At 42.3% G+C, this 13256-nt stretch overlaps 1 protein-coding gene across 2 annotated transcripts in view; it reads right to left on the reverse strand.

Moving 5' to 3' along the window:
• Positions 1-13256, reverse strand: part of GRID1 (glutamate ionotropic receptor delta type subunit 1) — a 539165-nt gene that overhangs the window by 219750 nt on the left and 306159 nt on the right. For both annotated transcript variants that reach the window (XM_039222327.1, XM_039222328.1), the window contains exon 4: positions 3252-3422. In XM_039222327.1, coding sequence (XP_039078258.1) covers positions 3252-3422 — 171 coding nt within the window. The remainder of the gene's footprint in view (positions 1-3251; positions 3423-13256) is intronic.

Here is a 13256-nt window from a genome sequence, read left to right on the forward strand (position 1 = left end):
CACACACACATATATATATAATCATATATATATATACGTGTGTGTGTGTATATATATATATATACACACATATATACTTTGACCAAGGTAGCCATTAAAATTAAATACTTCTTTATATATATATAAAGAGGCTTCTAGAGACAACTTAACTTGTGTTAAGACCTAAATTATTAACAGATCCATCCCATCAGTCCTTATTGAGGGTCTCTAATGAGCAGAGTCTTGTAAGTAGGGCGAAGTGGGTCTCCCCAGATATGGCCTCTCCTCTCCCACACAAGGTACTCTGCCTGAATGCCTACAGAAGTGGTGTGGACAGAAAGCGGTACACAAAGCCTGTGATATGGGGCTGGACCCAAAGGAAACACTCTCCTACCCGCAGTTTTGCTTTTAAAGAGAATGCTCAGGGAGGTGCCTGGGCAGCTCAGTCAGTTAAGCTTCTGATACGGCACCAGTCGTGATCTTACGGTTCACGCTTTCAAGCCCCACATCAGGCTCTCTGCTGTCAGTGCAGAGACTGCTTCAGAGCCTCTGTCCCCCCCTCTCTCTGTCCCACCTCCAGTGGCTCTCTTTCTCTCTCCCTCTCAAAATAAATAAATAAAATTTAAAGAGTATACTCAGGATGACAGGTGGATTATACCTTACAAAATTAAAAAAAAAAAAAAAAGAGGGCATATTTGCTGGAAACTCTAAACACACCTGACTACCTCCTCTGTAACAACACAGTGAATAGCTCAGTCTTATTCTAAATGTTTTCTGTATGTTCCCTCATTTAATTTTCATTGTGTCTCTAAGGGATAGACACTTTACCTTCCAATTTCCAGAACAGGGAACTGAGGCACAAAATGACACATAAATAGTAATTCAATAATTCGTTAGTAACTAGAGTTCCTGGGATTTGAACCCATGCAATGTGGCTCTTGAGATTCTGCTGCTGTGCTGCTGCTACTGTCAGTATTATTACTGCTACTGCCGTTACTACTAGTACTGTTACTGCACTGCTATTGCTACTACTGCTGTTATTACTACTGCTGCTACTACTAATACTACTCCTGCTTCTCCCACTGTTGTCACTCTCACCACAAGATCTCTCTGATGTCACTCTTCTGTCTTGCTCTTCATGGAGTGCCTGGGTGTCAGCAGGAACAGACAAAGGGAGGGAGGGCGGCCAGGGTTTTAGGTCTGATACTGTGTTTACCACATTTGATGATAACCAGCCACACCTTGGAGCTGTGCCTTTGTTACCCTCTTAACAGCTGTGGGCCATTTTAGTATGCCCTCCGCTGGATTCCTCATCCAGCCTGCCAGTCTCCTTTTCTCTCCTGTCCTCTGGGATGTATTCTTTGCATCTAGAGTATCTAATATGCCACCAAAGAGACCACATTTTAGTCAATGAAAAAACAAGCAATCATAGGCCTTGACAAGAACTTCCACTCTCCCACCACCCACAACCTATACAACGTACACTTGTGCAGAGGAAAGGGGCCCCTCCTGCTCTCCCCAAGTAGAAAGAGCACAGTGACCAGGCAAGAACTGGAAAAAAACTGATGCGCCGATGGGGTGGAGTAGGGGCATGGCTGGAGAGGGATAAAGCCTGTCAAAGGGAGACCATGCCTGGGAGTAAGACCCTCCTGGGGTCTGGCCACCCAGAGTGGCGGGGTCCCTGCACCCTCCTGTCCCAGGTGAGGATATGGGAATGGGCACACACTGCCTAGAGCCGATCATCTCACTCTGCTTCTATCCATGTAGAGAGTATGGAGGTAAATGCAGAGGCCCCATGAAGGGGACTTACTTGGTCCTGACCTCTTCTGCCAAGCTCCAGAAAGGAAGAAGGTAGAGCAGGCCAGCAGCATCCAAATATATAAAATCTTGCATTAAGTACCTTCCACCCCTGACCCAGGGATCTCAGGTCCATGGGCCCTTCAGGGGCCTTAGTCCACTCTAGGCTAACCCTTTACCATGTTAGAAAGATGGCAGATTGTGGTGGCTCCTGGGAGCAGTAGACATGGGGATAGTGGGAATTACTCCAGCTAAAATCTGTGTCTGCTACATTCCCTCCTCAACCAAGAACATATTTCCAGTGTTTACCATCTCTTGGGGCATGTTTCCCTTGCCCCTCCCCAAACACAGACTAGAGAATGGATTTGATGCTCTGGCAAATTACACATGTACCCAGACCACTCGAGAGAGTCTAATAATCCCCCTCCCCAAAATGTGTGCCTCATGATAAGGTTAATACCAAAATGTCCTGGGATGCAACAGATACTCAGGTGGTAGATACAGGATAAATCTGTCCTGAAACCTGATTTCCACTTGTTATGCTTGGCTGGGTAAAGAAGGTATAACTAGTTTCAAATGCAGAATATCACATGCATAAACTTCTGGGTAATTTCTGCAAACTCAAGTGGGAGAAATTTCCTTCTGTGATGTGTCTCCCACAAGCATCAAGCACAAGTTTCCTTATGCATGATATTCTTAATGGAGAAGTGGATTCTGAGCTGCCAGGGGGCACTCTCAAACTGTTTCTCTCAAACATCTAGAGAGAAAATGACCTCTCACAATAGGTCCACAACTCACCATCCTCCTCCGTGGCCCCAGGAGAAGCTAACACGGATTGCATATACGGCATCAGGTGTGGTAGAAGCACTAACCGGAAACACTCTGTACCCGTTGCCTTGGATGGAGTACAAGAGCTAGGCATGTCATGGTCCTGCCCTCTCACCTCCCCTTGCTCAGCTGGGACTCCAGGAGTGTCCTCCTGGAGTGAAGCCTCCGCCTTCACACTCAGCAGGTGAGCTGGGACACTCCCTAGCTGTTTCACAAAAGCTATGTCTATATTACTGACTTTCTACAGGCAAGACCCTAAAACAGGTTCAAAATGCTGACTCTCCACAGGAAGGCTCCATCTCCGATCCTGCCAGATGAACCCATCACCCACAAAGTAGTCAGCGCAGAAGCCTGAGAGGCAGCAATCTCTTTACTCCCCGAACGTGTAACTTTTAAATACAAGAGGCCTCCAGTGAGCTAATATGGCCTGTCTGCTGACAACAGGCATAATTGCCTGCTAATGCTGCTCAGAGGCACTGCCCAGTTGACTGGTTTCAATTTCAGCAAATGACAGGGTTCCAGTAATTAAAGTTGGTGGGCGACAGTGCTCAGCTGAAGCTGAGGCATATCTTTGCCCGTCGCCCGTAGCAGGCCAAGGGCATGAGTGAGACTCCCTTCTGGAGGGAGCTTGACAGGGGAGCACTGACCTGCAGCATCTGAAGGTAGCCTTCCTGGGGGTCACAGAGCAGGGAGGAGATGCGGTGGTTGTTCCTCATGCATTTCTGGTTGTCCTTTGCAGATGGGAAGATCTGCCGGACCACGGTCATCCTGCCAAGGGCGCTGTGCACCAGATCCAGGATCTCTGGGTCGCTGATTTCCTGGGAAGATAACAAGACCCACGCTTACCATTGACTCATGAACTGTGTCTGGAAAAGGCCCATCAGGAGATATTGAGCCAACAGCCTCAATAGCCAAAGGGGTTAGGGATCAGGCCCACATCACACAGTTCATTAATCAGTTATTTATAAATAATACTTGCTAACCCAAATACAAACAGGATTACTCAACAGCTTTCCTGCAGACCAGAAAAAGATGTCTGTGGCCAACCCACCAGTGCGTTAGCTTCTATAGGGTCAAGCTCTGAAGAACCCATGCTGTCAATGTCATGGTAGGCATCAGCTGGGATGCAACAGATACTCAGGTGGTTGATACCTAAAGCTAAACTTCCTGTTGGAGGTCATCTCCCTGAGAGAAACGAACCTGATTTTCTGAGACAAAACTGACCAAAATGCCATGAGTCTCTCTTAATTCTTTGATAACTGGCTTTGCTTTTTTTTAAAGATCTGCATACAAATTCTGAATATATATCCACTCATTCCTTCACCCGTTCATTGCACAAAATCTACCCAACATCTCCTGTGTGGTTTGTTCCATACTAAGCACTGGGGACACAGCCTTGAATGAGTCAGGCCTAATCCCACCCAGTAAAGCTCAAGGTCTTCGTAGCATGAAATAGGCTGAGTGCTGCAATAAGGAAATCTAGGGGCACAGGAAACCCATTGTGCCTCCATGTTAGATGTCTGCTAAGCTCTTTATACACATTATATCATTTGGTGCTGACAACAATTTCAGGAATTCTAGGAGGTATATCCTATTACTATCCCATTTTCACTGAGCATTTTCAAGCATGGAAATAGTAAAGGCAGCTGGCTACAGGGAGCTCCTTCTAGGACGAGGCTTCTGTGAGGAATTAGCACTGAAGCTGAACCTGAAAGATGAACTTGTTAGGCAAAGTGCTCAGAAGTATAAGTGGAGGGGAGGGCAGTGCGGAGCTGAGTAGGCAGCGCTGCTGAATACAGAGGCAGCGAGTGATACACTGTGGCACAGGGTTCCAGGAGAGGTAGAAGGGCATGTGAATGCTCCGGGCAGAAAGGAGCAGTGGTCAGACACAGCCTTGAGCTCCCGTTCAGGGCCAGATGTGGGGGCGGGGTCAGTAGAACCAGCTAAGCACAGTGAGGAGCCCTGGCAAGGTTTAGGTACAAAGCAGTTACAATCAGATTTCTGTTTCAAAACTCTGTGGCTGCTTTTGCCATATGATGACATGAGAAGACAAGAAAGTAACAGAACTGCTTCAAGGCTAGGAGCAATATAGGAATGACAAAAATTACGAACTAGCACAAATAAAGGGTTGGTTTTAGAGGTGGAGTCAGGTTAAGAAAAGTTTTTGTTTATTGTCTCTCAAAAGTGACTAAATCGGTGGTTGGTTGCAAGTTAAGATTTGAACTGTGAATAACTGTGTTTCAAACAGGTCTTAAATCTTCCTCCTTAACTCTTCCTCCTTACAGATGACATAGTCTCACTTTGAGGTACTGAACTGGTGTAAATGGAGGTAATAAGGTTAGAAATTAGTGATGGTGGTGGGGGTTCAAATCACTTAAACCAGAATGTAACATGTTGATGAGTGAACTTGTAAACTCTCTGTCCCAGGAACTGTCTTAGGAACTGGACATGAGCATGAAGACTGGCCAGTTGCAACAACATGCCGGATCTGGGAGAAAGTGAAACACTGAGACTCATATCCTTTTAGAATGATCGATAGTTCCCAAGGATGTGGAAATGTAGCAATCTCAAAAGAATTCAAGTAAATCTGGGTTTAAACCACTAAACTTTGTATTTCAGACCAAAGACTGTTTTAGGGAAGATCATCTTGTCTTGGATTGGGACCAACAGACCAGAGGTGGAGAAAGTGCAAGGTGTTCACATCTCAGGACTATCAGGTGAGACGGGGCCAGAACTGGCTGGGCTTCAGGAAACAGAACACAGACTGTAGCTGAGCAGAATGTTTATACTCTGCTCATAGCTGCCCTGCTAACAGAGGCCCTGCCCTGAGCATCAATAGTGAGGTGAGGGAAATCACATTCTGATCGAACAGTAAGTAGGACTGAAGGAAAGGGCAATGACGGACCAGTTAGCTCTACTTGGAGAAGGAATACATAAGATTGGGGGAGGAAATTGTTTCTAATTAGAAAAAACATGAGGTCAGGAAGAATATGATTTGAATTATGCATAAGGGGGTTAATCAGAGCCCGCACACCTTGGAGAGGCAATGGGGAGGTCACATACCTTTTGTTTTTCTCACTTACTCATTGATTTCAGAGCCATTATAGAAGCTATTTTATTAAACCTCTCCTCCATTCCCAGCTTCCTGGTAGGTCGGTGTCCCTGAGCACTCCCCACTGCACCCCAAGTGGGACCCTGGAACTCTGTAGGGAGCCTGACTTACAGGGTACACAATACCTTTCTGGAGAGCACGCCCATCATCTTTCCTGGCAACCTGTGGCAGAATCAGGGGGGAGTGGCTAAGTGAGCCAAGGGCAGCCACAACACAATGGGGGTGGGGGGCTTTGCCCCCGTTCCCAGCTGCTGTGGTCTCTATACTGTTCTTTCTCCATTCTTCCTGCCCAGAACGCCTTACAAACTTGGCACAGCTCAACCCAACCCATTAGCTGCATCAGCTGCAGACTCTGTCTCTGAAGGCCCAGTCTCATCCACTCACTCTGGATCAAAGCACACACACTGCCTTCCACTCCTCCCTGTCTCCCCATCCTTCCGGGGCTATTCTTAGTGTCCAACACAGAGACAGTTGCAACCAGAATCTAAGAAGAGTAGGGAAAAGAACAGAAGAACAGACCAACTCCGCCAGGTCCCTTGAGATCAATGAAAAGGGCCACCTCTTCTCCCAAGGATGTATTCCTCCCCTCAGAGAATTCTAACCCTACATCATCCATCAATTCCAGTAGCTCTGTGCCAGGCTCTTTCCCATGCTGTTGGTCCCACTGGGTCTCTTCAGTACCACAAGGGCACACACAGGGGTTCACTCACTCCCTGCTGACTGCTGTCAGGCACCGCTCCCAGCCTCCACAGTGGGCCAGCCTCTGGACCCATGTGAAGACATCCAACCTCTGGGCCTTCCTACAGATGCAGAAGGCTATCCAAGCAGCCAATTTACACAACCCACCTGGAGAACAAACTTTTCCTTTGTCCCAGTTAAACATTCCTTCCAGACAGTGCCAGTGATGAGCAGCAGAAGAAAGACAATGTATATATATATACTCTGTGACCTACACTACCCTCACTAAAATCAGCAAGTCTGAAGTAGCAGCAATAATGTGTCATACCCAGATGCCTCCTGGGGTGCACAGGCTCAAAATAAATCTTGCTTTTGTTTTATGACTTTGGAAGTTTATACTGCGAAATATATCTTAGGCACAAACATTACATACATTAAGTATGAATAATAAAATGATCAGTGTGCCTTCTGCCAAGCTAAGAAATAAAGTATACCCTGCATCTTGGTTGGATGCCTCCTCCCCAAATACTTACCCTTTCCTCCTCACCAGCAGCTAACTTTGTCATGTGATGACTTATGCGTATAGCCCAAATAATGTACAACTTTGTCTTACAGTTTGTTTAGCTGTGTACAAACTAAACCATCTGCAGGCCCCCTGCAATTGCGTTCTAACACAATTGGTTCTCAAACTTTGCTGGGTATCTGTGTCACCTTGGGAACTTGATAAAATGCGGGTCTGATCCTTCACCAAGCAAAGCCTTCTGTGTTCTCCATGAGCTCTCCAGGTAATTCCAATACTCAAAAAACATTTAAAACCCACTGGTTTAACATTTTCCTAATCTGTTCATGGTGGTGGTTACAGCTTAGTTTCATCATTTTCTCAGCTGTGCCCTACTGCCCAGTATGACTGTCACCATTCATTCACCCTAGTGTTGCTTTACCATTGGAACATTTGTGTCCATTTGCTACTACAAAGCTTCTATGCATATTTTTCTTGTGCACGTGTGTTGGTGACTTGTATAAGAATTTCTCTGGGGGATATACCTAGAATTAGAATTCCTCAATAGGAGAATAGGAATATGTTCAAATTTACATAGTAATATCAAATCTCTAAAGTAATTGTGCCAATTTATAATCATGTCTGGTAAAGGGAGTTCCTAACCCCTTGCCTGCACCTGACATTATGGTAGGACTTCCTAATATATGTCATCCTGGTGAGTATGAATTGGTGCATCGTTGGGTTTTGATTTCCGCTTCCCTAATTCGTAATATAGTTAAATATCTTTCATATGTTTATGAATTACTTATGTTTCCTTACTTGTATTTGTGTTTTTATCCATTTTCCAGTGGGTTGGGTCTCTTGCATATGGATTTATGGGACCTTCTTTTCTTTCTAATTCCAGATAATTCTTTGTCATGTTATAATAATCTTCTCCAGTTTCTAGAACGTTTAGTAGAATTGGCCTATAAACTCATCTAACCTGGTGTTTTCTTTGTAGGAAGATTCTTTATTACTGATTAAATTTCCTCTTATATATAGGGATTTTGCTCATTTTTCCTTCTCTGCCCTAAGTCATTTTTTCTTCCAAAACTTCACCTATGTTGTCCAAACTTTCAAGTTGATTGGCATATGTTGTTCACAACGTCTCTCTACTTGTTCACTCTCTGTAATGCATCCAAAGCATATGCTCCCATCCATTGCTAACAATATTTATTTGTGCCCTCTCTTACTCTGATGCTAGAAGTTTGATTGTTTTATAAATCCTTTTTAAAAGGTAAGTTTTGACTTGACTGATACCCTATTACATGTTGGTTTTCTATTTCATTAATTTCCACTCTTTACTATTTTTCTAGTTTCTGTGGATTTACTAGATAGCTATTTCTCCAACTGTTTAGGTATGCAGCTCAGCTGTGGAATTTTACACCTTTTTCTTTTCTAAGATGCAAATTGTATCACTCTTTTTAAAATCCCATTTGGATATATTTTGACCCATAAGTAATTTGCTAGGAAGTTTTCAAAATTTTCCAAACATTAGGGTATTCTTTTTAGTATCTTCCTATTGATTTCTAATTTAAATACATTGTGACCTGAGAACATAGACTATATGAAGCTAATCTTCTAAAACGTATTGAACTTTTGCTCTCTGGCTTATCACGTGGTCAGTTTGCATGAATGTTTCATGTGCATTAACTGTCCTGCTGTTATTGGTTTCTGCGGTCTACTTTTAGGCCCATTAGATTAGGAATTAGTCTATTTCTTTCTGTATTCAGCCTCTATTTTCAAAAATTCAAAAAACACATTTTCAGTGTTTTATTAGTTATGCATAAGCAGAAAACTGTAACTCCTTGCTGAATTAAATCTTTTATCATTATTTAGATATCCTCTTTAGTTCTAGTAATTCATCTTGCCTCCTACTGTATTGTGTCCAATATTAATACAGTGACACCAGTTTTATTTTGGTTACTAGCTGCCTGCTCTAACATCTTCCGCCTCTTTGCCATCTATCTTTCCTTGTCTCACACTTAAGTTGGAGACTATTATAAACAAAATATACTACATGTATTTTACATCCATCTATGAATCTTTAGTAGAAATCTCAATCCATTTATATTGGACTATGATTATGCATACATTCACATTGATTTCTACCATAATATTTACATTACATCTTATGGTTTCTTTTCTCAGCTTTTTTTTTATTTTTGCTTCCCCTTAAATGATTTTCTCCCTGTTTTCATCATTTTACCCTCTTTTGGAAGTTTGGTTCTCTATATTATTTTTTTCTTGGTTATTTTAGATATTTTTACATGCATAATGAACAAAGCATAAGGTTAATCAGTACTTATATTCCATTCTCTTCAACAGTTCTTTCCAATCCAATCACCATCATCCGGACTAATGTGATAACAATATCCAGCATTTTAATTCTTTCTTTATGCCTTTCTATTACACATAGTTCCTATTAATTTCCCATTACTTTTAGAATTTCCTTTAATGTTGGTTTGTTAGTGATAGACTTAGTTTTCATTTGCTGGAAAATACCTTTTGTAATCTCACTCTTGAAAGATAAAAATCAGGGGCACCTGGGTGGTTCAGTCAGTTAGGCATCCGACTTCGGCTCAGGTCATGATCTCATGGTTCATGGGTTCAAGCCCCACGTCGGGCTCTGTGCTGACAGCTTAGAGCCTGGAGCCTGCTTCGGATTCTCTGTCTCCCTCTCTCTCTGCCCTTCCCCCTCTCACGCTCACTCTCTCTCTCTCTAAAATAAGTAAACATTTAAAACATTTTAAAAAAAAGAAAGATAAAAATCAAAGTTGACTACTGGTTTCTCTTAGCACACTGAATTTCTTATGACACTGTCATCTGCCTTCCAGTTTTGTCCATTATATCTGTTTCCTGTGGTTGCAATATCAAATTATCATGGACTTAGAGGCTCGGAACAACAGAGTTTTATTCTGCATGGTTCTCAAGGCCAGAAGTCCAGAATCCATCTCACCAGGCTGGGATCCAAGGTTGGCGGGGATGTGCTCCTTCGAGAGACTCTACAGGGAGACGTTCCTTGCCTCTCACAGCATCTGGTGGCATCCAGCAGTGCTTGGCTTATGGCCACATCACTCCAACCTCTTCCTCTGTGACTACCTTGCCTTCCCTTCTGTATTCTTAAATCTCCCTTGTCTCCTTTTATAAGGATACTTGCATATAAGGAAATTGCATTTAGGACCCACACAGGTAATTCAAGATAATCTCCTCACCTCAAGTTCATTAACTTAATCACTTCTGCAAAATCTCTTCTGCCATGTAAGGTATCCCACAGTTTCCAGGGATTCAGCCCATGAACTCCAGACATTAGGAATCCATTCAACTGCCATTCCTTTGAAGAAGACCTGTGTTTTCTCCCTGGATGCTCTCTAGATTTTTCTCTGTCTAATGAGGTCTCTAGGCATGAACGTTTTACTTTTATTTTTATCCTTAGGCCTCCTAGATCTGGGGTTTGGCTTCTTTCAATAATTCCAGGGAATTCTTGACCATAATATCCTTTCATATTATTTCTTCCCCATCATTTCCTATTTTCTTCTAGAAATCCAATATTATCATTCTATCTTCCATGTGTCTATATCTCCCTTTCATATTTTCCATCTCTTTCTATCTCTGGGCTGCCTTCTAAATAATCTCTTCACATTTTCCAGTTCACCAATTCTCTCTACGCATGTGTCTACTTCATTTTTTTTTTTTCCTGAGAGAGAGAGAGAGAGAGAGAGAGAGAGACAGCGTGAGCAGGGGATGGTCAGAGAGAGAGGGAGACACAGAATTTGAAACAGCCTCCAGGCTCTGAGCCGACTGTCAGCACAAAGCCCGATGCAGGGCTCGAACCCACAAACCATGAGATCATGACCTGAGCCAAAGTCGGATGCTTAACCGACTGAGCCACCCAGGCGACCCGCATGTGTCCACTTTGATAATTAGTTTATCCTTTACGTTTTTTAACTTCAACTATTAGGTTTTTTAATTTCCTGAAGCTATTTATTTTTCAATTCTGCTTCATTTTAAATAGATTTTATTCCTTGCTTCTCTTTTCCAGCATTAATTTTTAAGCATATTTCAGCATACTTACTTAATAATCTATGTCAGATCATTATAATATCTAAAGTCATTTGAGATCTGATTAAACTGTCCTTTTCTCCTCCCTGGCTCTCACTTATGGTGGTTTGTTTCCTTCTTTCCTTCCTTCATCCGCTATTCCTCTTTTTTTCATTCTTTCCTTCCTTCTTTCTTTCTCTCTCTTTTTTCTTTCTCTCTTTCTTTCCTTCTCTTATGTATAACCTTAGTTTCCTCAGAACATCCTTTTTAATTCCTTGAAGTCTGACTGGAATTTACATTACTTCATTTGCATTACTTTACTTCTACACCCTATGTAAGAGTACTACTAACCTACAGCTATTGAATTTAATATTAAAATTTTCTCAGAGCTTCATTAGGCACCACAGGTGATATGACTTGGGTCACAAACCCACATGGGACTCATCAAGTCTCAAGAAAATTCACTCCCATCATGCAACTCCAAAGTCAAGAGAGAACACTTCCTGGTTGTTCCCTTCTGTGCAGTGAATTCATTTCTAGTTAACCTGTATACTGAGGATCTAAGTTTCTAGCTTTATGAGGAAATCTCTCATTAGGCCCCACATCTGACTGGTTCTTCCACTGATCTCATGTGTTCTGTGTCCCCACCCCCACAGCCAGAAAAATAAAAGTTCAAGGTTTCCACAGTTTGGCCAATAGATTCAAGGCCAAAACTAAATTTGAAGCTCATGTATTTCCCAAAGTTTCAATTTTCACTTCATTTTTGGTCTCTGTGGACATAGCTTTTGACTGCTAAGTGATCCATTTCAAAATATTTTTAAAGTATATTATACCTAGCTTTTCTAGTTCTTTTCCATTTGGGAGCATCATTCAGGCTAATTATTCTTCCATGAAGATATACTACTAATCCTTCTATATAGAATTTTGTTTCCTTAGCATACGACCCCACCCTTTTCCTAGGACACACACCCACTTCCCAAACTCCTCCTGTTCTGGCTGTGGGACTAACTAAACCTCAGTTATCATGCTACAATTTCTATTTGCTTCATATGACTGCTTTTGTCTAAGTTCATTGTCATTAGTATTAGGAGGGCCATTTCTGAGGGGCCCAAGAGAAGCATGTACAGTCTTCCCCATTTGCTTAAATCCCAATTATAGTCTTCAATTGTCTCCCATTGTGTGTGCGAAAAGGTAAATATTCTGCAGGTTCTGAATTAATACTTTGTCTCTTGCTCCAGAAATATTCCCCCTAAAATACTCTGTTACCTTGCCCTCCTGCAACTTAAATAGCTTCCCCCCATAAATAGCCTCTCATCAATACTGCTCACTCAAAAGATCATCTCTGTGAAAAATGATGGCGTTGTGGGCTAGAGTTGTTGCAAATGGATCATCTTTAGACAGAGCTGAAATGCAGAACGTAGAGCACATGCTGACTATGGGATTGGAACAGAGTGATGGCAAAGCACTCTGAATCTTTTTTCAATGTAAGAAATATTTGTAGTTTGAGAGAAAAAAAAACATTGTAACAACTAGAACAAGCGGAGAAGAAAATAGGGATAGAATTCCCAGTGAACACCCCATTCTTCAAGTTATCAGCGGGGAAGAAAGACTCTTAATGCCTTGTCACATACTTAAAGGAAGATTTCTATGAAAATAATAACATGTGAGACCAAATAATAAAAATACTCATTGCCTCTAATTTTGTCCTGAACATGCACATGGAAACTTAGACTAATCTTCATTTTGAGTCAAATAAATGATCCAGAAACCTCTACAATTCTCCACGTACAAAGAAAAGTATGACAAACTCGAAAGAAAAACCAATCCTCATATCTTTTTGGAAGGCATTACTTAATTCACTGATTGAAAGCAAAATTGTCCTTCATAGAGAGCACAATAAGGAACAGAATGAGACTTGATTGCCTCCATTCAGAGATAACCTTGTCTCCAGCCAGGGTCTCTGGCTGTTTCCGGTGGGGGGCGGGGGGGCTGCCATTCCAAAAAAATGTTAAGTATACAAGTATGTGTGAATTTTCCTGTGGAGAAAGACCATGACCTGCATTGTCAAAGAAGCCTTTGACCCACAAAGCTGAGGAACAGGCAATACCAAAGCCAGTAACGGTTTTGAAAGTGCCCCTTGTTGCTAACTATGGGAGGAATGAAAATGATGAGGAAACATCAACAAGATAATTGGGAGACACAAGAGTTTTCATGTCTTTCAGACTCCACTGTTTCCTCCTCACTTCCACTCAGGCCTCTGAGGTAATAACAATGGCAACAGAA

Source organism: Hyaena hyaena, unplaced genomic scaffold, assembly GCF_003009895.1.
Source record: "Hyaena hyaena isolate Hyena2069 unplaced genomic scaffold, ASM300989v1 scaffold_1100, whole genome shotgun sequence".
In the NCBI taxonomy this organism is placed as follows: Eukaryota; Metazoa; Chordata; class Mammalia; order Carnivora; family Hyaenidae; genus Hyaena; species Hyaena hyaena.